This window comes from Zalophus californianus, chromosome 9 (genome assembly GCF_009762305.2).
Source record: "Zalophus californianus isolate mZalCal1 chromosome 9, mZalCal1.pri.v2, whole genome shotgun sequence".
NCBI lineage: Eukaryota > Metazoa > Chordata > Mammalia > Carnivora > Otariidae > Zalophus > Zalophus californianus.
In genome coordinates this window covers 50,695,672-50,722,185 of record NC_045603.1, presented here as the reverse complement: position 1 = coordinate 50,722,185, position 26,514 = coordinate 50,695,672, and the positions used below count along the sequence as shown (strand labels likewise).

General features: G+C 36.7%; 1 protein-coding gene across 2 annotated transcripts in view; it reads left to right on the top strand.

Annotated features, from left to right (window-relative positions):
- Positions 1-26,514, top strand: part of MSRB3 (methionine sulfoxide reductase B3) — a 165,469-nt gene that overhangs the window by 39,240 nt on the left and 99,715 nt on the right. For both annotated transcript variants that reach the window (XM_027594869.2, XM_027594867.2), the window contains exons 3-4: positions 8,959-9,067; positions 10,707-10,784. In XM_027594869.2, the coding sequence (XP_027450670.1) occupies positions 8,959-9,067; positions 10,707-10,784 (187 nt within the window). The remainder of the gene's footprint in view (positions 1-8,958; positions 9,068-10,706; positions 10,785-26,514) is intronic.

The following is a 26,514-nucleotide window of genomic DNA, read 5'->3' as shown; positions in this document are numbered from 1 at the left end:
GATTTAGAATATTAATGTTGCAATTTTTTTTAAGATTTTATTTTTTTAAGTAATCTCTACACCCAAAGTGGGGCTTGAACTTACAACCCTGAGATCAAGAGTCACATGCTCCATCAACTGAGGCAGCCAGGTGCCCCTATTGTTGCAGTTTTTAAATTAAATTCCAAGAAACATAGCCAAAGGCATCATTCAGAAAACATCTTTTCAGAAAAAAATTTAAATACAAATAATTAAAATGGGGAGTTGAATAAATATTTAAATACAGCGTATACTTACATAGTACTTACTCTTGCCCCGGCACATTGCTAGGTGCTGGGAGTGCAAAGGTAACCAAGATATGTATGTACCCTGTCTTTCAAGGAAATATTGAATAATTCAGGAGAAGCCCTATGCTTTTTTTTAGTTGTCTGGGTGATAAAGAGAAATGTAAAAATTTTTACTTTTTTTCCTCCAGAATCTTTCAAATTTTTCTGGAACATATGGACTCAAATTTAGCTATTCATTGAGTGGCAATTGCAGATTTGTTTTCTGCCCATTGTTTTAGAATTAATTTAGATTTTAAATTTGATTTGGGAGATAATGTAATTTTGGAAATTTACAAAGCTGAGCTCTTAGACAATATAAATTTTATTTTCTTTCTAGTAAAGTATTCTTAATGTTACATTTAAACAAAATTCTGCATCCCTAAGTGAGGGATCCTATCCTTCTTTTTGTGGGTGGTTATCCCTCATCTTCCCTTCAGTCTGTGCTCCTAAGGGGGTGAGGCAGGATGGGAGAGCAAGCTATTTTTTGCAAGTCTTTTTGATTGCATGTGAAATGTAGAATGGAAATGAGCCTGTCTGCTTTTAATTTTTTTTTTCTTTCCCTGAATGGGCCATGATGTTCTAGTGAAGACCCATACTAGGAAAAAAAAAAATTAAAAACAGGGAACTCCAACTTTGTCAGACATTTCACATGCAATCAGATAGACTTGAAGTTAAGTGACTTTCTCTTCCACTACTGTCACTTGATGATCGCAGTGCCTTTAAAAATTCTCTTTTTACTCATATGCTTTGCAAGCAAGTAAATGCTTTTTGCATCAAGACATATTTTAAATATTTCCCTAAACTTAGGCTTTATGGTCCACATTAATGTAAAAATCACTGCTATTGGTATTTGCATTACATTCTGAAGAGTTGATAAAGTACTCTAGTTCTTTTAGATACTTAAAGAATGTTGATAAAATTATTGCTACACATGACTTCAACAATTAAAAATTTACTTGTGGCACACAAGTAAAAGATAGAAATGCAAAATGTGGTTTCTATCTTACAGAGTCATTCAGGTGAATGTTTCACAAGGATACATGTAGTGATAAACCTCTCCACGTCTCCTATCAAGAAAGTCATGTCTCCCTACTTACGAGAACTTACTATTAAAGGTTAGAATTTTAAACCATATTAATAGGCTTCGGATGTTGTGGGAAATAAGTGTATTCCCATTGACTTCCAGTGAGAAAATGCTTGCACACATTCCCCTTAATATTAAAACTGCCTTATTTCTCCGCTCCACAATTTCTCCTCTTCCAAATCTAAATCCATAACTTTATCCTGGCTGTTTTTACTTTGGTAAGTTAGCCGATATCACTTACATGGAAGACCATTTGCATTCCCTTCATCAGAGCTGGATACTTGACCTTCTTGACATTGTACACATTTGATCACACTACATCTCAGCTTTCTAGATGAAGTTCTCTTCCCTATTTGAATCTTCTCTAACCCTCTGAGCCTATAGATGCTGTTTCTACAAATTATGTGAGTTTTCCATATCCCACTTACAGCTGGACCTCGTCAATCTAGATGGGCAAAGTTTGAGAATATTAATGTCTTCAGTGTTAATGTTAATGTTCCATACATAAAATTTTGCATATACTTTTACTATGTGACTGCACATTGTTTTGACTGCTTTTCTTACATCTTTCCTGCTAGAATGTGTGCTGTCTTAGGATAGGAACCTTGACTTACTCGTTTTTAACTTTCCAGAGCTCATCATAGTTCTTGATTCACTGTAGATTTTTAATCACTAGTTGTAGGATGTATGAATTAATATGAGGCTCAACAGTTTATGTTGTCAAAGAATTTATAATCTGAGAAAATAAAGTGGAAACAACTGAAGACATTTGAGAATAATTGCAAAATGCTATTCTAGCCCATGTAAATAGTACCTCACAGAGTAAATGCACTAGTACTAAGGGTATACAGAAGAAAGGAGTTATCAGAGTAGGGGTGAATTTATTCAGGTATGTAGACTTGGAAAGAAAATTTGCTTGCAAGTATTTTCTCAGTTTATCTATTCAAACCTTCAGTATGGAAACCAGAGACCAATTTTATCATTCAACTATGCTCCACTAAAACATATGGTCTTGTTTAATTCAAAAAGTTTAAAATGGTATGTTGCCTTGGCATGCTTCTAATGTCCACTGATGTTAATTAGAACTCTGTGCATGCATCAATAGAATATAACTGAAACTGATCTGTACAACAGTCTTATGTGAATAGAAAAACAGTGAGAAGTCCTGAAATGGGATAATTACTATGACAAAGATATGATTTTTCTCACATAGAGAAAAGAAAAAAAATGTTTAGGAAGAAACAGTTGTCTTGCTTTCTGGTTCCTAAGACCTGGAGTTTTATTTTCTTTGTGTTATATTTAGGACTTGGAGGATGAATGAAGTGAAATTGAACCTAAATGTAAAAACTAAGAATGTTTTTAAAACATGGAAACCAGGTTGAGGTACAAATTTTAAACTTTCTTTAGTTATGAATATTCCCTGACTTCACTTACAAGAGCACTCTGCAGGGAAGAGTGACTGGCTTGTTCCAGAAGGGTAAAAACACCCATTTGGCCAAAGGATTTTGCTCTCTGGGTCCATCAAAAATTTATCACTGAAAAACATCTATTGAGTATCCTCTGTAATTACACATGACTCCAGGTTGGGAATGATAATCTATAGTCTGAAAGGGATGACATTAATTACACAGAGCAAGTTAGCAGGGACTGCACTCTGATTCTGGGTTCAAAGTTCAGCCAGTCAGATACTCTCTGAGAGCTATTTTGAGGATAGCACATTGCTAAAAGGATATTCCCTAACATTTCTCTTGGGAGTTAAAAAGTAATGCCAGACAATGTCTGTACTAAGATATATAATTATAAATTTCCTGGTTTAAAAACCTATTCTTCGCATGTTTAAATTGTTGCTTTCTGCCCCATTCACGTTCAGGTTTTGGCACGCGTGTTGCTCAGGTTTTGGCACGCGTGTTGCAGTTCCCTGTCTCTGTCTCTACGAGCACTGGGGCGTGAACTTAGTGTACTCATCTCTTGCACTGGCCATGTCCTCTGTGTGTTTAGAAAGCACCTCTTTTGGATATCAGTACAACCAACTTCCTCTCTAGCTTCAGGGCTTTGTCCAATGTCGTCTTCTCAGTGAGCCCTACTTTGACCATATTTAAGGTTACAGCCCTTAACTTCTAGCATTCCGAATCTTCTTTGCTCTGCTCAGTTTTGCCTTTTTCCTTCCTGTGTACTTGTTACCTTCTAAGAGGCTACCTAATTTACTTATTTTCATTGTGTTTTTTCTGTCTTCCCCTACCCCTGCTGCTTTCGGAGGAGCTCCATGAAAGCAGGATCTTTGTTTTACTTGTATATCCTAAGTACTTAGAATAATGCCAGCATATAATAGGTACTCAATAATTACTTGAAGGAATGAATGACTATATTTCACTTAGCACAGTACCTGGCACTCTGTAAACCTTCAACACTTTTGTTGCCTTTAGAAAACAGTAAGAAAAAAATGTTGGATCAATGGTCCTGTAAGTAAGCCCTGCAACCCTAGTTTCATGGAAGCTACAGTATTGAGGCAAAAGTGTCATGACATCTGATTGCATGTTAATCTTGGGAATGTTTTTCCTATGTAGGTCTACTTTGAGAGAAAAATCAGAATTGGGTATGCTTCTACAGGCATGAAAGCTTTTCTTCCTCGTGCTTGGCATTTTTTTTTCAAACCTTTATTGAATTACTGGAATGCAAAACAAACAAACATATATGAAAAAACGGTTCATGGAATACATTTTACATGCTATTCTAAAAGTGGACTAGATTTGGCTTTTATAAATGCCCAGTTATTTAGAAATTTCTAACACTATCATATCTGGATAGTGTTCAGCTTTCCAATATGACAGACTAATAACCAACTGAAAATTCAAAGTGGTAATGAAAATTCTAGCATACCACTTTGAAATATAGTAGCAAGCCATTTCAACATGAATTTTACTGTTTAAACCCACTAAACTCAAAGCAAAACAAGATGGTCTTGTCATCTTTTATTTATTTATTATCTTGGGAAAATATTTCATAGTTTCAGTTTTTTCTGATCCTAGAACCAAAACTAAAGTTACGGGATCTTTAGGTCTTGTTTTGTTTTGATTTTTCACAATGAAATGTAAGATTTATGACTTAAAAGTGTTCTAAGACTTAGGTAACAGATCTGATTTACTTCTTAACAGGAAGTTAAAAAGCCTTTCAACGTTTTATAGACTTTGTGCGAATCCCATTTGAACCTTGTCACTGACCCTCTGTTGAAGGAATGAACACAGGGAAAACAGACATTGGCCAGCAGACAAATGTATTCATTTTTCTGGATGTACTGTGGCGATTATTACTCTTCTCCTTCATTATCTTAAGTTGTTAGCAATAGTTCTTGAGCTAAAAGTTATTGCATAATTTAAGAAGAAAGAAGAAAGCTCTAGTATAAATTGTCCTCACAGAATATATAATGACTATGGGCTTTACAGTCAGATAGCCCTGGGTTTGAGTTGATATATCTATTTACTGTTTGTCCTTAGGAAGTTATTGTACAACCTCTCCGAGCCTCAGTTTCTGTATCTGTAGAATGAGCATGATGTCAACCTCCTAGAATTATTGAGAGGATTAAACATGGTTATGTAAAAATGCCTAGAAATGTGCCTAGCACATAGTTAAATATTCAAATTTTAGTTTTCTTTTAATTCTTATTTTAATCATTTTAAAAGAAAATTTGTGAGAAAAATGGTGCCCTAAGGGAATTATTATAGAAAAATGATTACCAATATGATATTGCAGCACACTGAAATAGTTAACCTGGCTACCTTTGAAACTACACTTTTAACTTCAGAATTTACTGTAATCAGAATGATAATGTGATAGTGCATTTATTCAGACAGTGTTTGCTGAGATCACTTAGATCTTTGTGATTTGCTGTGATCTTTCGAGCAGACCTGTGAGGGTGTCAGTACATGGTCAGAGAGACTGACTTGCCTAAGGTCACATGACTGGGAAGCAGGCAGAGCCGGAACATGAACTCTTGCTGTAAGTCTGTTTCTACTTAGAGCAAGAGCTTTCCACTGGAGCTTCAAGATAATACTGGCTTTGAGGCAGCAAGCCTCAATGGAACAAGCGTCAATATAAAAAGAGACTTTAGGCATATTTCAGTAAATAAATACTCTTGGATGGGGTTCAAGATGGATCTTATCTATACCAAAGTTACTCTGTAGGGGCTGGTGTTATGAGATACCAAGATGGCAGCATTACTATCTCAAACATACTTTGGGTTGCACGTATCCACACACACACTCATGCCTTCGAAGCACTCTATTAAACATTTAAATAAAGGGAAAAATCTTTCCCTAACATACTTCTAAGCCAATTTAGAGGTCATTGAACAGATGTCATATAATACTAATGTTAAATTACCCTGTGTAATAAGAAAATTACAGTTCCTAAGTGAAGATAGTGAAGGGAAACCATCCAGTGAATTATTCTAGAATTTCAAAATGAAATTATTTCTTCAAAATTAACGGTGGCACCATATAACTTTAGAAAAGTGAGTCTGAGAGGGAGAAGGGAAATCAGAGACAAAAGAGAAGCCTTTCTGTGTTTATATATGTCAGTTTTGGGTTATGACGCTAGAAGAGCTAACGTAATAGTATAGCTTTCAATTGTCCAGGAAGTATATTATTAAACTATGTGGCAAGAAATTTATTAAAATCTGACTAACTGCTCATTGGGTTGTTTAATATAAAATCACAATAGTTGTTTCTAGTCTACATATACTTCCTTTTGCTATTAGGTACACTTTAAAAGCCTAATTATTTTGAGAACATGATATAATCAGAGAATAAAAACGTACAAAGTTCGACAACTTTCAATAAGCACTAGCATTTCTTAAAGAAAAAAAAAGCGCCTCACTTAGAGGTAGGAAACAATATTTATATTTAAGGTTGAAAAGCCAGGATATAGGAAAATTTTGCTAATTTGGAAGATGACCTTTAAGTGCACCAAAACCAAATAATTTGTAGGCTGTGACATAGGGCACATTCCTACAAAATTTGTGTGAATACTGCTTTAGTGGTTCTTGAAAGACAAACAAAGAAAGCCGGACTGAAATCTTTATCCCCCTCCCAGATAAGACGGAGTCTGACAAAAGAGCACAGCACTCTTTCAAAGCTTGCCATGAAAACGGGGTCTCTGTAGCACAGTTAATGAGATGGTTCGTGGTGGAAAAACAGTCTGTTTTTAAGACTGTTTAGATCAAAAGTAATTTCTAATCTATGAAATAAAGTCTCCTCAATACCCTTCATTCACCAGGAAAGCTTTTATGTTTGTCGTATTTACTTGAATCAGATGTTTTCAATTTTACCTTTTCTCTCTGTACAAATACTTAACGTGGTTCGTCAATACTGACCAACAATTTTATTCTCTTTCTTCAGAAAAGAGAGATTTTTGAGAGAGGGAGAATGAAAAAGAGAGAAACATCTTTGCCTAAACGATTTGCAAGCATCTGTGCTTTAAGCTACTTTTTATGAACACTCCTTAGTAAATGACTCAAGGTAAAAAAGCAGAAAAGCATCCAATGTTAGGAAATTGCAACCCAATACCGTGTAATTTAAACCTGCAGTTGCTTCTCTTGTGCTAAATGACATACAGATGGGTAGCTTAGTTCTCTCAATTTTGGGAACACAATTGGTCTTTTTGTATGAATGAACATATATCAACAAAAATATTTTGCACAGAATCGTTTAATACTAATTGTACAGATTTTAATTATCCATGCCAGGGGAAAGAATACTTTTAACTCGGAGATTTTGTCACGTTAAATTGGCAATTAATGAACCTTTTTGGGCAAAATCAGCAGAGATACAACCCTTCCAACTAATAGAGAAATAAAAACAAAAAGATAGCTTTTAAGAAGTCTACAGTGGAGAGAGCAGGAACTCGGTTATGACAGTCAACTGAGAGGTAACAAAGAGCAGTTCTGCGTTCAGGCTCTGTCTGGAGAGCCTTGCTCTGACAGGACAAACATTTCTCATCTGCCCCTCAGAAAAGATTAAAAGTGTAAGTAGTAGGTGTTTGGATAAAGCCTAGTGTAATATGGGTTCCACTGAGATGAGAGACCCACACATCATCAGCGATATGCCAGTCTGCTCTGTGGAAGGTCAGGAGAGGCGCTGTTTGACAACCCACAGGCCTGCACCAAGGTGTGACTTTTCTGTTTGGCTCTGGTTAGCTATCTTCCTGCCTCTGTATTTTCTCATCGAGAATCAGCCGCTCTGTCTTGGTGGCCCTGATCCTGGAAGCTGATATGCTTCTTCAATCCCACAATCGGGAACCGGTTAGTCATTTTTTTTCCTGGTTTCATTTCAGTGACCTCACATACTGTGACATCAGGTGACTTAACAGTAAAAGACGTAGGGAGCATTTCTATTTTAAGCACAGTTCTTTTCATTTCAGAGGAAGTTGAGTTTAGTATTCAGGGGATGAAGCAAGCTTTCTTTTAGTAATTTCAAAACATGGTAAGAGATTTTTGCACCTAGGGCCAACTGCAGGCCCCTTTCCCACTGTGATGAGTGGCAAAAAAAAAAAAAAAAAGGCAATTTTATTGCAGTGAGTAAGGGTTGCCCTGTCTCGGAGTTATATTTCTTTTCAATCATTTGTGTAGCTAAAATAAAATAGCACGTATCAACAGGTGTTGTCTGAACATTTTACTGCAGTCTGTATAGGTTGAAATAAAAGCTGCCATTGGTATTATAATCACATTAAAATTATTTCTCCATTTGAATACACTTAATCAGTGAAGTCTTCCTAGATATACTTTGCAAAAAGAAGACTGTAGGTCTAAGTAAAATCATATTCCCTTTACTTCTTCTCTTTGTCTCCCCCCCCCCTATTTTTCTCACCTTTTCTTTGGAACTTATTGAATCGACATTAGTGTAAAGCCTTCTTCTGGAGTCTATTAAAGCCTTTCTTGCTGCCTGTTTAACATTGTAAGATACAGTCTTTAAAGACTTTTGTTTTTAAGGACTCTACAGAACGTAGTGAAGTGGCTGACAGAATCATAGAGAAGGACAAATTCCTAGTTATGGAAAAATGCATTTTTAGGGTTTAAAAAAATTGGCTGCCATTTAAATGGCCCAGAATAGAAACGGAATGGTGGTTTCAAGCTATTCTGCTAAGTTGCAAAATTATTGAATGGGGAATTATTATTTAGCATAATATGCCCATCATCTTATATACATACAGTGTAAATGTTTATAAGCAGGGTTATGCTTTTTGAGTTTCTTTGAAGAAAAGGATTTCCTGGTGTTAGGAGAACATAGAGGATGTGCTGCCATCTTTGGGAATGTTCAGTGAGCTGTTCCCATCCCATGTTGGCATCTTTGGCTGTGGCACCTTGTCAGTGCTCCAGTGGGAGCTCCTGAATCTTGAGAAAGATTCTCTTCAAACTGAGAGAACTAGTCAGCTGCAGTTCAGATAAGTTTGGTGCATCAAGGACCGGTCTAGTGGTTGACAAGTGACTGCAGAAGCTGGGCGGTGGCGGCCAGCCAAAGCAAGTATTTAGGATTCAAACTAAAAAGACTCCTTCTCCCATATCCTCTCTCCTTCCAGGGTCATGTAGGGATAAAAAGAACTGTAAGGTGGTCTTTTCCCAGCAGGAACTAAGGAAGCGGCTAACACCCCTGCAGTACCATGTCACTCAGGAGAAAGGGACGGAAAGGTAAGAGAGGCTGTAAGAAAAAGTCATTAAGAACTAGTTTTCTTTGCCTTCCCACCCCCCCATCCCCCACGGCTCTGAATCCTTCCCTTGCCATTTAATTTAAAGAATTCTACACTTATTTGCTAAAATCTACAAATTAGTATCCTTGAAAAGGTTGAAAATGGTATTGTTTAGGTTAAGACTAAGTTTTATTTATTCTTTCCCCCATTTAATGAACACTATCTTATGTAAAGTCACAAGGCTTTTATTAAGGGCCTGTTTTTAGTTTACTACAAAATGTGTGGAAGTAATAGCGATTTAGGTACATTTTTGGGGAAGACATCACAGTAAGCAAAACCATGAGGGACATGGCACTGTGCCAGGATGCTGAAATTTTGAAGGTGGCCATTGTAAGTATAGACGTTTTGGCTGCAAAAAGAAGGTAGCATAATTTAGTTCCTTTCTACCCCACTCCAATTTCTTTTTGAAGCACATGTGGAGAAAGTATTTATTGGCTCATTTGTGGTTGGAATGTCAAAAATTTTCAATAACTGCCCTCACATGGCTTTGGTCCTTGGAAGTTCGCCCTAAGTCCTGAAAAAAGAGTTTGTTCACTTCCAAGACGTTTTTAGTGAATAAAGTCTCTCTCAGCTGATTCCAGCTCAAAGGTAACCTGCCAAGGTCCAACCATTTTGTTGTTTAATTTATACCATGGAGGCTGGCATAAGGCTGTAACTTACCTCTGATCCAAATTTATTAATGATGTAACTTCTTGTTTTCATTCATGAACTGAAAGAGTTCTTTACCACACATGGGGGCCTTGTTAATAGGCAACACTCTCTTCCTGTCACAGTATATACTGTTTGCTGAATTTACCAAATGGTGAATCTCTGACGTCTACTCTCACCACACAGTGAGCCAGTGGTGGGCTTCAGCTTCAGGCCAGGAGGACCTCTACCCGTCCGTTGTGTACATGACTAGCAAAATGATTTAATGCACACAAACAACTAGAGATTAGGTCATTCTTAAAAATTCTGTTTATAAAAAAATTGGACCTCATAAAGAGGGTGAAAGGATAATAAAAACAAGCTGCAGAGCACATAGACTTTTTGTTGGGCTAGCACAGCTGATTTGTATTAGCTGAATGACCTCCTAGCCTTTAAGATTGTTAACTTAGAAAAATATTCCCTTAAAGCTGCAATATTCCTTTTCAAACCCCAAAATAAGACTCCTTCCGCTTGAAGTCTTGGACCCTTCTGCATTTTTGGGTATACACTCTTGGACACTGTAGAGTAGGCAGAAATCTTGTGTAGTAATGGTTTGTTTTTTTTTTTCCCCCTGCAAATATGAATTACAAGGATTTTGTTTTTTTTTTTTTGAATAGCAAAAATTTTTTTCTAAGCATTACATAACTAGATGGCTTGATCTTTTATTTATTTTTTTTTAACTTGCCCTAGTTTGGAGTAGTTATACGTACATTTTATTATATAGATTTGAAATATATTAGTAATGTTCAGATTTCCAAATGTTTGTTCTGTTCTCCTTTTAGAACAAAAAGCCCTTGAAAGATTTATTAGAAAAATATATTTTCAGCAAATACATTCTATAAGAAATAATACTAACTTTAATTTTTTTAAATGCTCTGTTTATTGTTTATCAGTGCCTTTGAAGGAGAATATACACATCACAAAGACCCTGGAATATATAAGTGTGTTGTTTGTGGAACTCCGTTGTTCAAGTAAGTATGTTAAAGACCAAGGGATATGGAAATATCACAGATGGCAACAAACTAGTTATTGCTCATTTACATTAGAATCTTTATACTACTAAAAAAAAGAATCTTTATGCTACTAAATTTTATTTCTATTATTTCTATTTTCTCTCCACAAAACAAAAGTAATTATTGACTTTCATGATAAATTACCAGTTCAGTAGACTGGCTGACTTTGCACTATTTGGATCTGTGAAATACCTGACGTTAACTTGCTCATCATAATTAACCATGGTGCTTAGAAGAGCTATGAGAGAGATTTTGGTGGGCATAGAAATGTTAATATATTTATTGATTTTTCTTTTATCAAGTGATGGCCCTAAATTTATTTATTGGGCCATAGTAAAAGTTCTTCATGTGCATCCTTCGGATTGAATAATATCTACCAAGTTGATTATTCATATTTCTGCAAGGAAGTGCAATACCTGTACTGAAAGTAACGTGGGTATTATAACTGATAGTTATACATATGTAAACAAATTATCTTTATTTTAAAGATCCCAATAGTTTACTATAAAACAAGCAGTATATAGACTTTTTCACCAAAATAGTCAATTCAGACAGTGTACATTATGGATCTTATTCGGGAAAGGAAAATCTTTACGAAAATTTATTTATCTAGGTGTAGAAAAATCCTGGAAGCCCTGTACTTCCCATGGGGATGCATATTTAGGGGAATGAAAAGACAGAAGCCTTAATTGAGAGTAAATGTCATTTATTTGAAGCAGAATTACAAATTTCTAAGGGGAAATGAACAAACAAGAATCTGATACGTGTAGCATGTAAAACGTACTTAATATCTCTCCATAAATGTTTCCCCTTTAAAACACTGGCATTTACAGATTTTCCAGAAATAACAGGAAACCGTAGTTTCCTTGAAATTTTTTAGAAGTTTAAAACCTTTCTTAACTTGCATAAACCTTATTGCACATTAGTGTTGGTTGAGAATCTGTTCTGAATTCTTATGTATTTATTCTTCATGTTAAAAAAAAACCAGCCCTTCAAATTGTCACCCATTTCCTCTCAGAAAACACACGTCCTTATATTTCAACACCTTTAGCTTGTGTCATAATAGTTGATATAACATTTAAGATAGTTGCTGAGCCATGTTAAACTTGTTAATATCCCAAATGGTAAAAATTGGCCACATCCCCTTTGCCTTTTGTTTAAGATTCTCCATCTCTTTCCCCATCATGTGATTCAGAAAAGTAATGGATCTAAGGAAAACTTATTGTTTTAAATAAGAAACAGAACCACTGTAAATGAAGGATTTAACCCATGTGAGATTTTGAGTCACAAATACTGAAAAGCAAGACCTTTGTTTGAACATAGGTACTGGTGAGATTCGGGGAGTTTCATATTTGAGGTGATATGTGAATTTCCTGTAGCATTCTTATAGGGAAAGCTTTTATTTTCTAAGTTTCTAAGGAATATGATTTAATATTTTTATTCTATTTTCCCCCCATTTTTAAATTGTATGCTTTTCCTTCCTTGGTTTCTTGTCAATTTTAGTGGTGGAAATGCTTTAACCTTTATTGTAGATTGCATTCGTTCATTGGTCTGGTGCTGCTGTCTTCAGACTGGAGAAACTGTACCTTGGGTGTCCACCAAGACTTTACAGGGGCCACAGGGCATGGACAGCTTTGAGGGAATCAGTTTTCTGGTCCTCAGCTTTTATATGTATGCTTCCCTGACACTGATGTGTCTGAGAGTCTGTGGTCGCTCCCCTCTTTCTTCCTATCTCCTCTATCATTATCCTGTTTACAGAAGATGTCATACCTTTTCACTCATCCCAAATCTTACTGTGATTTATTGTCCTGGGATAAAATCTCTAAGGCATCAAGCAAAATGACAGTTCAAGAATGCATTACTTCTGAAGGGGAAACCCAGGAAAGCAAGGCCAAAAAAAATATTGAAAAATATTGAACCGGTAAAAAAATATTGAAATAGTATTTTGTCTTGGTAAGACTCAGGCGACCTGCCTGCTATCTGCTTATCCATCTTTCCATCTGTTGTCTCTTGTCAGCCTATCCATTTTCTACTGGTCTCTCCTCAAGCAAGACTGTTGTCATGAGGATATGTATCCATATATTTATTTAAATTTTTAAAATGAAAGTCTTTTTCTTTTTGACAGTTTCATTTGGTTGATAGATATGACAGAGAGGACTACTTTTCCCAAATGAGGTTCTAGGGTGGACTTCTCCATTCATTAAATGACCTAAATGTATAGCTCCAAGGTTTTGACAAAAATATATTTTAAGCATGTACTCTATTTATAGAACCCCAGAAAATTCAATTTTTTTCAATTATTTAAATTTTGAAAGGAAATTTTAGCGGTTACTTTAAAATATATAAGGGAGTATGTATCAGTCAGCACACAATCTGGATACAGAAACCACACAGTAATTTGAACAGGAAAGTATAATTTAAAGAATTACGACCCTTAACAGACGATTGTGGTAATGAGGGATTGGCTAGAAGGGAGTAAATAGAAATTCTGAAGAATACAGAAATAGCAAATATAAGAAGCAATCATGACCCCTAGGGCTGAGGTAGAGAGCCCAGGACGAAGCGCCCCCTTGGTGCCCCTCCCCTCACCATCCTCTCCCCGGGGCTGAGGTCTGGGTCTTGCTGGAGAGGGCGGGGCTGTACCTCACTAAACAGCAGAGAAGTCACTGCGGTGACCCATGCCTGGGCCACTTTCTGGAAATGCACCTTCTGGAATTTGCTGGAAATCTCCCCTCTTGGGTGCTGGGGAAGGCTGTTTAGAGGGAGGTGTCTCACTATAGGCATTCCACTACAAAAGTACTGGAGTGGACGAGGGGCGGGGGTGGCAGGGGGGAGCCGCATCCTGCCAGGTGCTGCTGATTCCTGGCACCGCAGGCAGCCGCTGGCCCCGGAGAGGCCGCTTGTGCTGGAGGAGCCTGTCACCAGGGAGGCGGCGTGCACTGCGGAGGCCGGGGCTGGAGACGCCTTTCATACTGCGGCAGCCTGGCACGGGAGAAGCGGCCCACGGAGCAAGGGCCGAGGGGCAGAGCGGCTCGGGGCGCCGCAGAAGCCAGCTGCTGGAGAAGCTCCGAGCTCTGCAGAAGCCTGTTGAGCCAGCATACTGAAACCAGGAAGGGGACCCCTTTTTCTTCCCCAGTTTTCCTCCTGTGCCCTCTGCTGACAAAGCTTAATACCGTATTAGCTGATGAAGAAAAAAAAATATTTAAAGGTCCCAGCTCCATTTTAGCAAAGCAGACAGGGCTAGAGGAGAGGGGAGGCAATAAATTGACAAAAAGCCCAGAATGTATGTATGTAAGTGTGTGTGCGTGTGTGTGTATATAAATATTTTATATATTTTTTATTATATTATTATATATTTATTATATATATATTCCCCCCAAAATTCTTTTAGGTTTTATGAGCAAAAGTTTGAAAGCCACTCACTAGTTGAGTGAATGGCATCACTGTGAGCTACCTTCTTGAGATAGTTGGTTTCACACTTTGAACACAAAGTGCAGGGAACAATTGTGTGTGTGTGAGTGTGAGTGAGAAAGTGTGAGGGGGTTTTTGTTTGAAAGCAGGGAATAAGGGAAGAAAATTAGGCAGAAAAGACAAAATAGAGTAACAATATGAGAAATAATAGTGGGAGGGAAACAGATAAGAAATAAGATGAAGTAAGAAAGAAGTGCTGAATTTGAAAATGCCTAATCATTAGCAGTATGAAAATGTGGTTTCCCAACTGCTATGTCTGTTACCAGTACTCATTGTGTTGTGTGTGTGTGTGCGTGCATTCACCTATGTGTATAATCCTCTTCTTTCACTTGACTGATATCTATATACATAACATTTCCTTAAAAAAAGGCCATTCAATTATTCTCATTTCATTTTCAAACTTGTAGTCTACCCTGAATACATTCCCTTTCAACAATATACTGCTTTCTTACTGCTTACCAAGTACAAGAACCTTATTCACAGACTGCTTATAAACCAAATGTGTAATTTATTCCATGGTTCACATTTTCTTCACATTCACAAATTCTACCAACCTAGTTTATTTCTCATATGGTACTACTGAGTTTCAGTTAGTAAATTAACTGACAGAGGTAAGAATGTTCTCCTCTGGTTATTTGAACTTATAAAATTTCATAAAATGAATTTATTGCACATCAGGTAAACGAGAGAAGGCTCTGGTGAAATAATGTAATTCAGAATGTACTTTTGACCACTTATATTTTGCTTTGGCTAACACTTTGCCAGGTGTTGTTGAACAAATAAAATAAATTTATGAACTATTTTCCCTTAAAGTACTTATAGTTTTGTTGTAGTGATAAGAACAGAATAAACACTTATAAAATATGGGAAAATAATGCTAGTGTCTATCTGGATGTGCCTGTTAGAAATGCTTCCATGTGGTGGGGCACCTGGGTGGCTTGGTTGGCTAAGTGTCCAACTCTGGATTTTGGCTCAGGTCATGATCTCAGGGTGGTGAGATCTGTGCTGAGCATGGAGCCTGCTTAAGATTCTCTCTCCCTCTCCCTCGGCCCCTCCCCTCTGCCCTTGTGCTCTCTCTCTCTCTAAAAAACAAACAAAAACCAAAAAAATAATCGCTAAATATTTGTTTGTTGATTAGATTCATGTCTGAACTTTGTGGGATAGATCATGGAGAAATTTTGAGTAAGTCAGTAGCATGATGAAAATGGGAAGTAAGCCATAACAGTGCACAAGATAGATTTCTTTTTTTTTTTAAGATTTTATTTATTTATTTGTCAGAAAGAGAGAGAGAGAGAGAGTGTACAAGCAGGGGGAGCGGGAGAGGAAGAAGCAGACTCCCCACTGAGCAAGGAGACCTATTTGGAGCTTAATCCCAGGACCCTGGGATCATGACCTGGGCCAAAGGCTAATGCTTAACCGACTGAGCCACTCAGGAGCCCACAAAATAGATTTCTGGAGGTGAAAAGAGAAGGGAATAAGGATGACATCTTCAGTGGGAACTTTTTTTCCTTGTTAGCTGATAAATTTCAACATTATCCATGTGTAATCAGCTCTTAATAATTTTGTTTAAGACTTGGAAGAACCACATAGGATAGTTTTTATTCTGCATGCATTAACTTATCAGGCCTCTCACTGAATTAATAGCTCATTTTATACAGGGCCATGAATGATAATGATGATGATGATGATGATGATAATAATAAAACAAGAGCTAACATTTACATAGCACTTACCATATGCCAAGCATGGTTGTAAGTGCTTTATATAAATTAAGTTTTTTAATCTTCACAACAACACATTTTACAGATGAAAGAAACAGGTTAAGTACTTTGAGAAGATCACACACCAGTGTACAAATAGATTTAGAATAGTAACACTTGAACTTTTAGACAAGAAGCAAGGTAAAGAATTATAGAAAATAAAATTTTAATTAATTTAATTTATTTAATATTTTATTTTGGTCACTCTGGTCTGGCTATTTTTCTCAGCATAACTGGAATATATGCACATGCGCACAGCGCTCACACACACACATTCACACACACACTTCTTTAAAAAAAAAACTGTTCTTTGTTATAGTAGTTAAGTTGAAAATTGAAGACCATTCTAATCTAGGAGGTGCTGAACCAAAGGTAGATAGCTCCATCATGGCAGGTCATCAGTAAGGACTCCGCTTCAGAAGGGTTATCCTTACGGAAGTCCCTTGGAATCCTACAGGAAGATATAACAGCCTCCAGGAAGCCATTAGGCCGCTCAGCATCTGCGAGGTAGGGCAGCAGCTGGATTCATGAGCAGGATTCTAGTTATTGAAACTGGAAGGTCATTTTATTTTCACTTATTGACCCCCCCCCATTACATTTTCTTTTCCAATTGTTCACCACTTTTTCTGAATTCTCTCTGTATATTTCTGAGAAGACTGAGGCCAAATGACATGAGCTATCTTAAATGTCTTTTCCTTCTATCTTGAAATTTCTTTTTATCTTCATTATCATCAAACAGAGCAGGCAACTGGTGGAAATCAACTGACTATTAGTGCAGATGTGCGACCTCAGACTTGCCACCTATGAAAAGGGGCAAAATAAAACCAAACAGGTGTAAGAACTAAATGCAAGGAAAAGGCCTAGTATGTGGCAGATATTCAACAAATGTTAAATTCAAGTGGCCTGACCAAGTTCTGGGAACATATCCTACTATCACAACAGCCTAAGCAACTCCTTATAATGTGAGAAAGTACAGGCTTTTTTAGCGAGGGTCTGTCTGTTAACAGCAGATCTGAGTGCGATGAGTCACTGCTCCAGCTGTGTTGCTACATTTCAAATGGAGCTCTGCTGCAGAACTATCCACACATGCTACATTTCACATGAGCCTCCTGTGCAATTTTATTCTAGGCTACTAAAAAATTTAAGCCGTTTTTCAACTCTTTTTAACAACATAAGCCCTTTCACTGAAGAAATTCCAGTTCAATGCCACAAACAATTTACTCAACTCTGCTACTCCATGTATGCTTTTCCACTTACCATTAAAGGAGACTTTCAATGTAAACTTTTTCCCTTCTGAAACTTTGTTCTGAGTCCGCCCTGCATGCACCTGTGTGTGTGTGTGTGTGTGTGTGTATGTGTGTGTTGTTGTTGTTATGAGTGGAGGAGATGTAAAAGAGGGGGAGAAGGGAGTTTTCCATTATTATTCTTTATTCAAATCCCATTTTCTCAACCCTTTACTTTAGAATTCACTATGGAATTCTACCGGGAAGAGTAATACGAATTTCACATCAAGCTTTCTTTTTATGGAACTCTAGCTGGAAATTGCTCACGATTCCAGCAAATGTTTCTTAACCTTTAACAAAGTGCATTTAACTTGAATTTAGAAGATTTGAATTGCCCTTCACCTCATTCTAAATCCTTAAACAAAGTAAACTTTCCAGTACAATGAGACTGCTCTGAAAGGAACTAGATTTCTGAGGAGTGGCTTAAACTGGTATTATACCTGCATAACTCCTATATTATTTTTAAGAGAATATAAAATTGACTTCCCTCATCCAATTGGCCCTTCTTCCCTTGTCCCCACATGCAGCGATTTACAAGAAAAGTATCTGTAACTGAGGGAGTTACTCTTCTGTCTGCATCTCATCTGAAAGCTCAGGGCAAGACCACAGTTAGATTGAAAGAAGAATACTTCCTGAACCTATTGGCAAAGATAGGGAGCAACAAAACATGGCTAGTGCCTGGCTCATTAAACCACCAGGAAAAAAAAAAAAAAGGAAAGAAAGAAAAGCATAAATAGCATAAAAGCATAGCATAAAATAAAGGAAAGGAGAACTCCATTTGAGAAGCCAGAAAATGACAGCAAGGCATGATTCAAAGTTTAACAATATGCAAAGGTATTACAACTGCAGTTTCTGACACAAAGAAGAATCGAAGTAACGCCTCCACATAATTCCTGGATAGCTGCAAGTGAGTTGTGCGTATGTATCTGTGTTTTTCGAGTGGAAAAGTGGGGGCAGAGCAATCTTGCCTTTGATTACCTCAATCACAATCCTCGTTCTTTAGTTAATTTTCCAAGTGTAGACAGAAATGGCTTAGATCCTTCTCAGTGAATTAGAATGCATAGTTAGATTCAACGGGGAAAATAATAGGCAGAGTTTTAACTACGATTCATGTAAATTTATCTTGTTTATATAAATATGAATCAGAATATTAATGAATATTTATTATTACAGTTCACAGACTTTGAAACTCCTTAAGGACATCTTATGAAAATTAATGTGCAAGTTTTAGCAAGTCCTTCTGAGGCAGGCCATAAGGCTATTCTTCCTGTAAATGAATAATTCTTTCAAAACCGTGGTCACTGATTCAATGAGACCCGCATAAATTTTCATTCAGATTCATGTCTTCACTGGACAAGTAACCCATCACATAACATCATCAAAGAAAAGCACAGAAGCCATCCAGAGTACCAAGTGGAAAGAGTTGTGGAGGTCCGGTGTGGACTCACTGGATAACCAGAAGCAAGTTCCTTAAATGTTCTGTCTCACTTTTCTCATCTGTAAAATGGAGAGAATAACATCAACCCTTTCTAACTCATAGCATTACTGTAGCAAATGAGATAATTACATAAACATGCTATACAAGATATAAAGATACACATATAAAGTAAGGTTTGCAAAAACTGTGCAGCTTTAAATAAATTTACATGGTAAAGTATAAACAGCATGCAAATCTGAAGTTCTCAGAAGTAAGTCAGCATAGTCTGCTTTTGATTCCAACCTTACCACATGTTTTATAATATAGTTTGACCTAGTGATCTGTATCCAAAATATTTTCAGTTTCTGCTGAATAATTAAAAACAAATTTAGTCTAGATTCTAAATTCCCCAAATAATGTGACTTAGATGAGTAACTGAGAGTTTAAATACATTTGTTACTTGCAAGTCTCTCCTTAACAAGTCTATAAACTTCTTGAGAGAATAGGTCATGACTTGGGATTTTTGTAACCCCCATCTCCACCCAGTGCAGGGCCATAGGACTTTGCATATCCTTGGTACTCCACTGTTTGTTAGATAAATGGTTTAGTTCCAGTAAGTCAAGAATAATAGCAGAGTCAAATGATTCAAGTTGATACTAGAATGGGGGAAGTAGAAATAAGCACCTGGTTCTATAGACTCTAATTATTATCTTTTACCACACTTTCTAAAGCATTTTCTGTAGAGTGCTCATGGAACTTCCACTGGATGCTTATTTCAACAATAGCACTGCTTGCAACTGCAAAGGCATACCTGTCCCAACTAAGGGACAGATGAAAATGTCTACAGGTGGGACTTCTATAAGGAAACATTAAGAAGAGCAAAAAGTGACAAAAAATAGAGTCAGCTACCCAAAGCTGTATCAAAAGAGAAGTTCATAGTCAAACATTTTTTTAAAAGATTTTATTTATTTGAGAGAGAAAGAGGGCGAGAGCAAGAGTGAGAGGGAGAGAGAGAGAGCAAAAGCCGGGGCAGGGGTGGGGGAGAGGCAGAGGGAGAGGGAGAAGCAGACTCCCCACCGAGCAGGGAGCCCCACATGGGGTTGGATCCCAGAGCACCGTGATTCTCAGGACCATGACCTGAGCCAAAGCAGATGCTTAACCGACTGAGCCACCCAGGCGCCCCCATAGTCAAACCTTTTTATTATTAAATACAAGAAAGATTAAAAATAACTAAATTGTCAACTCCAAACACTAGAAACAGAACAAAAACAATAAAATAAACTAGGATAAAGTGCCTAGGTTTTCCCTCCAGGAATTTGCCAGACATTCAGAAGCAGAGATACCAGCAGGCCAGGGTTTTTCAACCTCAGCACTGTTGGCATTTGGCCTGGATAATTCTTTGTTGTGGGGGGCTGCCTTATAAATTGTAAGATGTTTAGTAGCATTCCTGACCTCTACTCACTAGGTGCCAGTAGCACACGTCCCTCCCATTCCCCACCTCTCCCACCCAACCCTACTAAGCTGACAAAGAAAAATTTCTCCAGATATTATCAAATACCCACTGGGGGCAAATCCACCTCCATTTGAGAACAACTGATCTTGGCAACCAACAAAACAGTAAATCAAGCTCTGATTTGTAGTGTTTGCTGATTTCTGTGGTGCAAATACTTCTACCATGGATCATATTTCAAGCTACAAATGTGACATCACTGAATGTGGAGCTGGGAAGAGTTGTGTAGTAACACTATTATATAGTTTTTCTACAATAAACATACAATAGATATTAATAACACAGATAGTTAAATTTAGTTAAAAAATTTAGAAGTCGCAAGTTTTGGAGTATTACCTTTGCTTTTAATATAATTTATTTAATTGTAAGTTTATATAATTTATTTTTAATAATGCCTGTACTTAGCAACTGACTTTTACGTTCCTGAAATTTTAGCAATACCCTCTCTTGAGCTTCAGCACACTGATGTATCAGTGCAGACCAAGGATAGACTAAATTTATCAAAAGCTGCAACCCAGACTCAAGTTAGTTCAGTCCCTGATTAGATTAAGGTAATCTTCCCTTTCCTCTCCACACTCTAACTGCCTATCAGAAGATAGGATGAACCATCTATAAAAGAAGATTACATCATCCAGTGTCCAATGTTTCATACACAATGTCTGCATTCATCAAAAATTACCAGGTATACCGAAGAAAAGGACCAAGGGAAATAAACTGACGAAACAGGTCTACAGATGGCCCAGAAATCCAGATATTTATATCATCAGACACAGACTTTTAAATACCTGATAAATATATTCAAGAAAATAGATGACAAGATGGGGAAATTCGCCAGAGAACTGGAATCTATTGTAAAGAATGAAATAGTTCAAGGGCTGAATATGCCATAACTGACATGTAAACACAAGAGATGGATTTAACAGCATGTTGGACATAGAAGAAACAAGATTAGTGAACAGAAAAACAGGTCAGTAGAAAATATTCAGACTGAAGCTAGGGGGCTTAAAAAATGAAAAGTTATTGAGAAGGTAATACAAGAATTACAGTTTTAGGAAGAACATATTACAGCCACAGAAAGGGAAGAAAAAAGGAATGGGAGAGAAGCAGTATTTGAAGAGAGAATAGCCAAGAATGTTCCCAAACTGAGAAAAACAAAACAAAACAAAACTCAAGTCACAGATTCCAAAAGTGCCATAAATCTGAAACAGGATGAATATGAAGAAAACCACATCTGGGCATATCGCAGAAAATCTGCTGAAAATCAAAAGTAAGGAGAAGATCTTAAAAGCACTCAGATAACTTGAAAAAATAAAAACAAGTAGAACTGTTAAATAAAACCAAGAGGTTGATCTTTGAAAAGACCAATAAAATTGACCATTTCTGTCAGGTCTAATCAAGAAAGGGACAAAGAAAAGAAAATAGGTTGCAAACACTAGGAATGAGGATGGGATAAAACCAAAAATATGAAAAAAAATTAATGTAAGAGAATACTGTATATAATCCTATTCTAATAAATTAAGAATCTCAGTTTAATTTTCTAAGAATCAAATGAGGTACAAAATTTGAGTATAGGAGAGTTGTAATACTTGGATTGACCAGCAACCCTAGAAGAAATTGAGAGTTATCACAAACCAGCTTCGACTTTTACAGAAAAAGGAAAAAACGCTATTCCTATGCTATTATAAACTGTGTCAATCGTAGAAAATAGATGAAAGCTTACCAACTTCTTTGACAAATGTAAAGTACCTCAAAAACCAAGACCTGATAAAGATATTCCAAGGAAAAAAATGTAGCCCAATCTGAATTATGAAAATAGATGTAAGGATTTTAAATAAAATATTAGTAAAAGGAATGTAGCAACATATTGAACGAGCAATATGCCATGGCAAGATAAAGTTTTTTTCAGCAATGTACAAATAGTTCAATCCTAGGACATCTAGGGAAAACCGATCATTTTAATTATGCCCAAAGAGGTTTTATAAAAATTTAAAGTACATTCTTTAATTAAAAAAGAAAAACAACTCTCAGTGAAATAAGAACAGAGATAAATACTGTGTTTCATCAAATCTAAGAAACCATTGATTGAAGGATTTATTATTACTTCAAGTAACACTAAGGAAAGAAACCTGCCATATAAATTGTGCAATGCTACTTATTGATCATAGACACATCTAGGTTTCAGAGATGTTAATGTGTTAAATATAAAAAGTACACAGTAAAAGCAATGAAATACTATAAATGGTGTTGGAGCAACCAGCTATATATTTAAAAAAAATTAGATCCCACCCTCAGTATTTTATAACCCAGTATCTTATGCCCCCAATAAAGTCTGGGTTAAATAAAAATTTAAAATATTAACAATAAGACCATACAAGTCCTAGGGGAAAATATAAAGCTAAATGTGTGTAACATTGGGGTGAGGTAAGCCTTTCTAAACAAGATTCCCGAGGAGGAATTAAAAAGAAAAAAAATATTTTAGGTAGGACTACCTAAATATTTTACAGTTCTATAGCTCAAAAACACTTAAAAAAAACTGGCAAACTGGAGAAAATATATGCAACTCATGTGAGAGAGAGAAGATTAATATTCAAATCAATTGAGAAAGACAAACATTGTAAAATAAGTAGGCGATATAAAACCTTCCACCTCTTAGAATTAAAAAAAAAATGAAGTAAAAGGAGGGATAGTTTTATACCTACCAAATTAGTAAACACTTGCAATCTCAACAAATTCAGTGTTGGTTGGGGTCTGGGAAATTAGCACTTTAAAATCCTGCTGGGTGGAGTGTGAATTGGTAGTAACTTTCTGGACAATAACTGAATAAGTTATGTTGAAAGTCTTAGAATTCTGCATGCCATTAATCTAGCAAAGACACTGTTAGTAATTTATTCTAAAAATCATTTTAATGCATTAAGATAAAGCTACAATAATGTCTTTAATCATTCTTCTTTGTGATAACAAAAATTAATTTGAATATTCAGCTAAATGAACTACCTAGTGAAAATATATATGGCATTTCAAATAATACTGCAAAAGAATATTTACTAGTCTGGAAAGAAATTTAAAACAAACTTAAGAGTTTATAAAACAATAATTACATATGACTCGATATTTGTAAAATACACATCTCTAGGGGTGCCTGGGGGGCTCAGATGGTTAAACATCTGCCTTCGGCTCAGGGTCCTGGGATCGAGCCCCACATCGGGCTCCTGGTTTAGCAGGGAGCCTGCTTCTGCCTCTCCCCCTGCTCATACTCTCTCTCTCTCTGTATCTCTGTGTCTCAAATGAATAAATAAAATCTTAAAAAAAAACCACACATCTCTATCAATATATGAATATAAAGCAGTGTAGAAGGTTATGTACCAAATGTTAACAGTAGTTATCTCTGGATGGTTGGATTAGAGGTAATTTTTTTTCTTGTCTGTCCTTTTTATTTGTTTTAAAGATGAACATGTATTTTGTTGGGTAATAAAAAAATATTTAATACTATTTTACCTTTACTCAGTGTGTTACAAATATTGAACAATTTATTTTATTTATTTAAAAAAGATTTTTTTAATTAATTTTTTTTATTTTAAGTAGGCTCCACACCCAACATGGGGCTTGAACTCGTGACTCTGCGATCAAGAGTCCCACGTTCCTCTGACTGAGCCAGCCAGGCGCCCCTGATCAATTTATTTTCACAACTTACTTTAAAAACATCATCTTTCTACCCCCAAATTTATCTTTTCCCAGTGATAATTTGAAAGAATGAACTAGAATGTAATTCCCAATTTATCTTTGAGAGCCCAAACCCATCCTGTCCATGTAATAATTTACTCATATCCCATGTAGATACTTTACCCACTGCCCTTCTCTTCTAAGTTGCTGCTGCTATTTTTCTTTTCCTTCTCTTGTAAGTAATAATGATGCTATCCCAGGACAGGGGGCCTGTGGGTCTTAAACGTTGCTCTAACCTTCTATGTACTAACCTTTTCTTGGCCTACAGCTTCCAACACCATTTCAGGATTTCTCCCTCCCCCTGGCTATCTTCCATCTGTCTTCCCATAGGTCCTCACATGGTCTTACTCCCAGACACCTGGAGGTAACTGGTGAAGGATGGGACACCAATTTAAGAAGATTTGTATTTGTTTTAAACAGACTTGCTTTCTTAAACTGTTCGTCATGTTTGAATGAGGGAAAAAGAAAAAAAGCAACCATCCATTGAGGGCTTACCACGTACCATGCATTACGCTAAGCACTTTAAAGAAAATTATCTTCTTTGTTCTTCCTAACTTAAATAGAAAATCAAAGCTCACAAAGGGTGTGCAATTGACTCAAAGTAACACTGGCAGTAAGAGATGGAGCTAGGACACAAATTCAGGTCTGGCTGTCCCCAGAGGCAACACTCCTCAGCTCCTATATTATGTTATAATACCTCCCTGTATTCTGGCTGATTATTCTTTTTGCTGAGTAATCCACCATCTGGTAGCTATCGCACTCTGGTGTTAATTGGTGCTCATTTTCTGATGATGGCCAAGTGATTATACTTGGATTTTAAAGTGGAGCAAGCTATGATTAAGATGTGAGGTTAAAGTCACAACTTTCCCTACTTACGGTGCGTGACTTTAAATAAGCTACTTAACCTCTCTGAGCCTTAATTTCCTCATTTGCAAGATGAGAATAATACCTGTGTCGGGAGAACTTTTGAGAAGATTAATTAAATAGTGTTGGAATGTTTTGTAAGTGGAAAAAACACTGTAAATGTGAAGCATTGATACTAAAGCACTTTAAGGATTGGCAGCTTTCAGAACTAAAGTTCATTAGAGAATGGGAAGGCATGCCACTTATTTAGAACAGAGACCAGAAGATCAGTTAGTAAATAATACTTGAAACTTCTGGCAAGTTTGTGTTTGTCTGTTTGCTGGGTGATCACTGTCTAGTGGTTATTACAGACTGGTGTTGATGCCAGTGAGTAGTGATTTGCTTTGGGAGGTGGGATAGGGAGGAGACTGATTTTACTTGTCCAACATAAACCCAAGGAGGCAATAGATAATCAATAGTCCTACTCTCTCACAAATTGGCCAGCCTGTATCTGGAGTGCTCTGTGGTTCAGTATAAGAGCCCCACTTTAAAAGGCTTATAGACAAAATGGACCCCATTCAGGGAAGAGCAAACTGATGGTTAGGCATCTCAAAACCATGTCACTTGAACAGATGTTGGAAGGGAAATGAAATGCTCAGTTAAGCAAGAGGAGAAAAGGCATGGAGCCTTGGTGGTCTACCTTAGCAGTTTGTAATTCTAGCTGTCCATGAGAATCACAAATTCTAAGCCTCTCCCCTACTGCAAATTCTGATTTAGCAAGATTATGGTGGAGCCCAGAATCTGTTTTTGTTTTTTTTAAAAGCTTTCCCCTAATTTTTATGGTTGGTTACCATGAGTTTAGATGAGCCTTAAGAAAGATTTGCCTGAGGGTGATGCCAACAGCCACGTAAGGGAGGGAACAAAACTACAGACAGACACTACATATGATGAACACTAGACAGTAAGAACTAAAGATTTCTGAACCGTCTGAGTGTGAGTTTCGTGAAAAAACCGTTACTAAAGATTAATTTGCTGTTTTAAATGTGGCTTGGGAAAAAAGATGATTAATTCAACTTTGGAAGTCTGACAGATTTCTGGTTTTAACCTAAAATTTCAGGTGCATCAATATGCCCCACAGTATGTTCTGGTGAATATTTGATCAGAATACTCCTGAAAAAAAAAAAAAGAATAATACTCCTGCAAAAGACCAGTTAGTTGCATGACATGCTAATATGTGTTCCATGAAAAAAAGAGGGTTCTGTGGACTGTAAATAAACAGGATTGCTTTGCTTTCTGGGAAACACGGAGTTAAAATAAATCAAATGGTTGCTTCATCATAAAAATCAAGGCATACACAATTCACTAATGTTCATTGTAGAGCTCTGGAAGTAGAATGTTTTATATAGCATCTTCAGAAATGTCTGACCTCAGAATCTTACTTTAGGAATCTTCTGTGCAACTGATGTTACTGATGACACACATTAGGAAATGCCACTGTGCCATGTAGAGCAAAGTCTAGAAATCACAGAAGGGATGAACAAGGCTAGGAAATGCTGCAGAGACTTAGAAGAATAAGAACCAGCCATTGGACTTGGCAACTGTGAGAGAACAATTTTGGTAGAATTTGGTAGTGAAAGTAAGAGTGTGAAGATTTTAGGGTACCATCTCATGTTTTCAAACCACG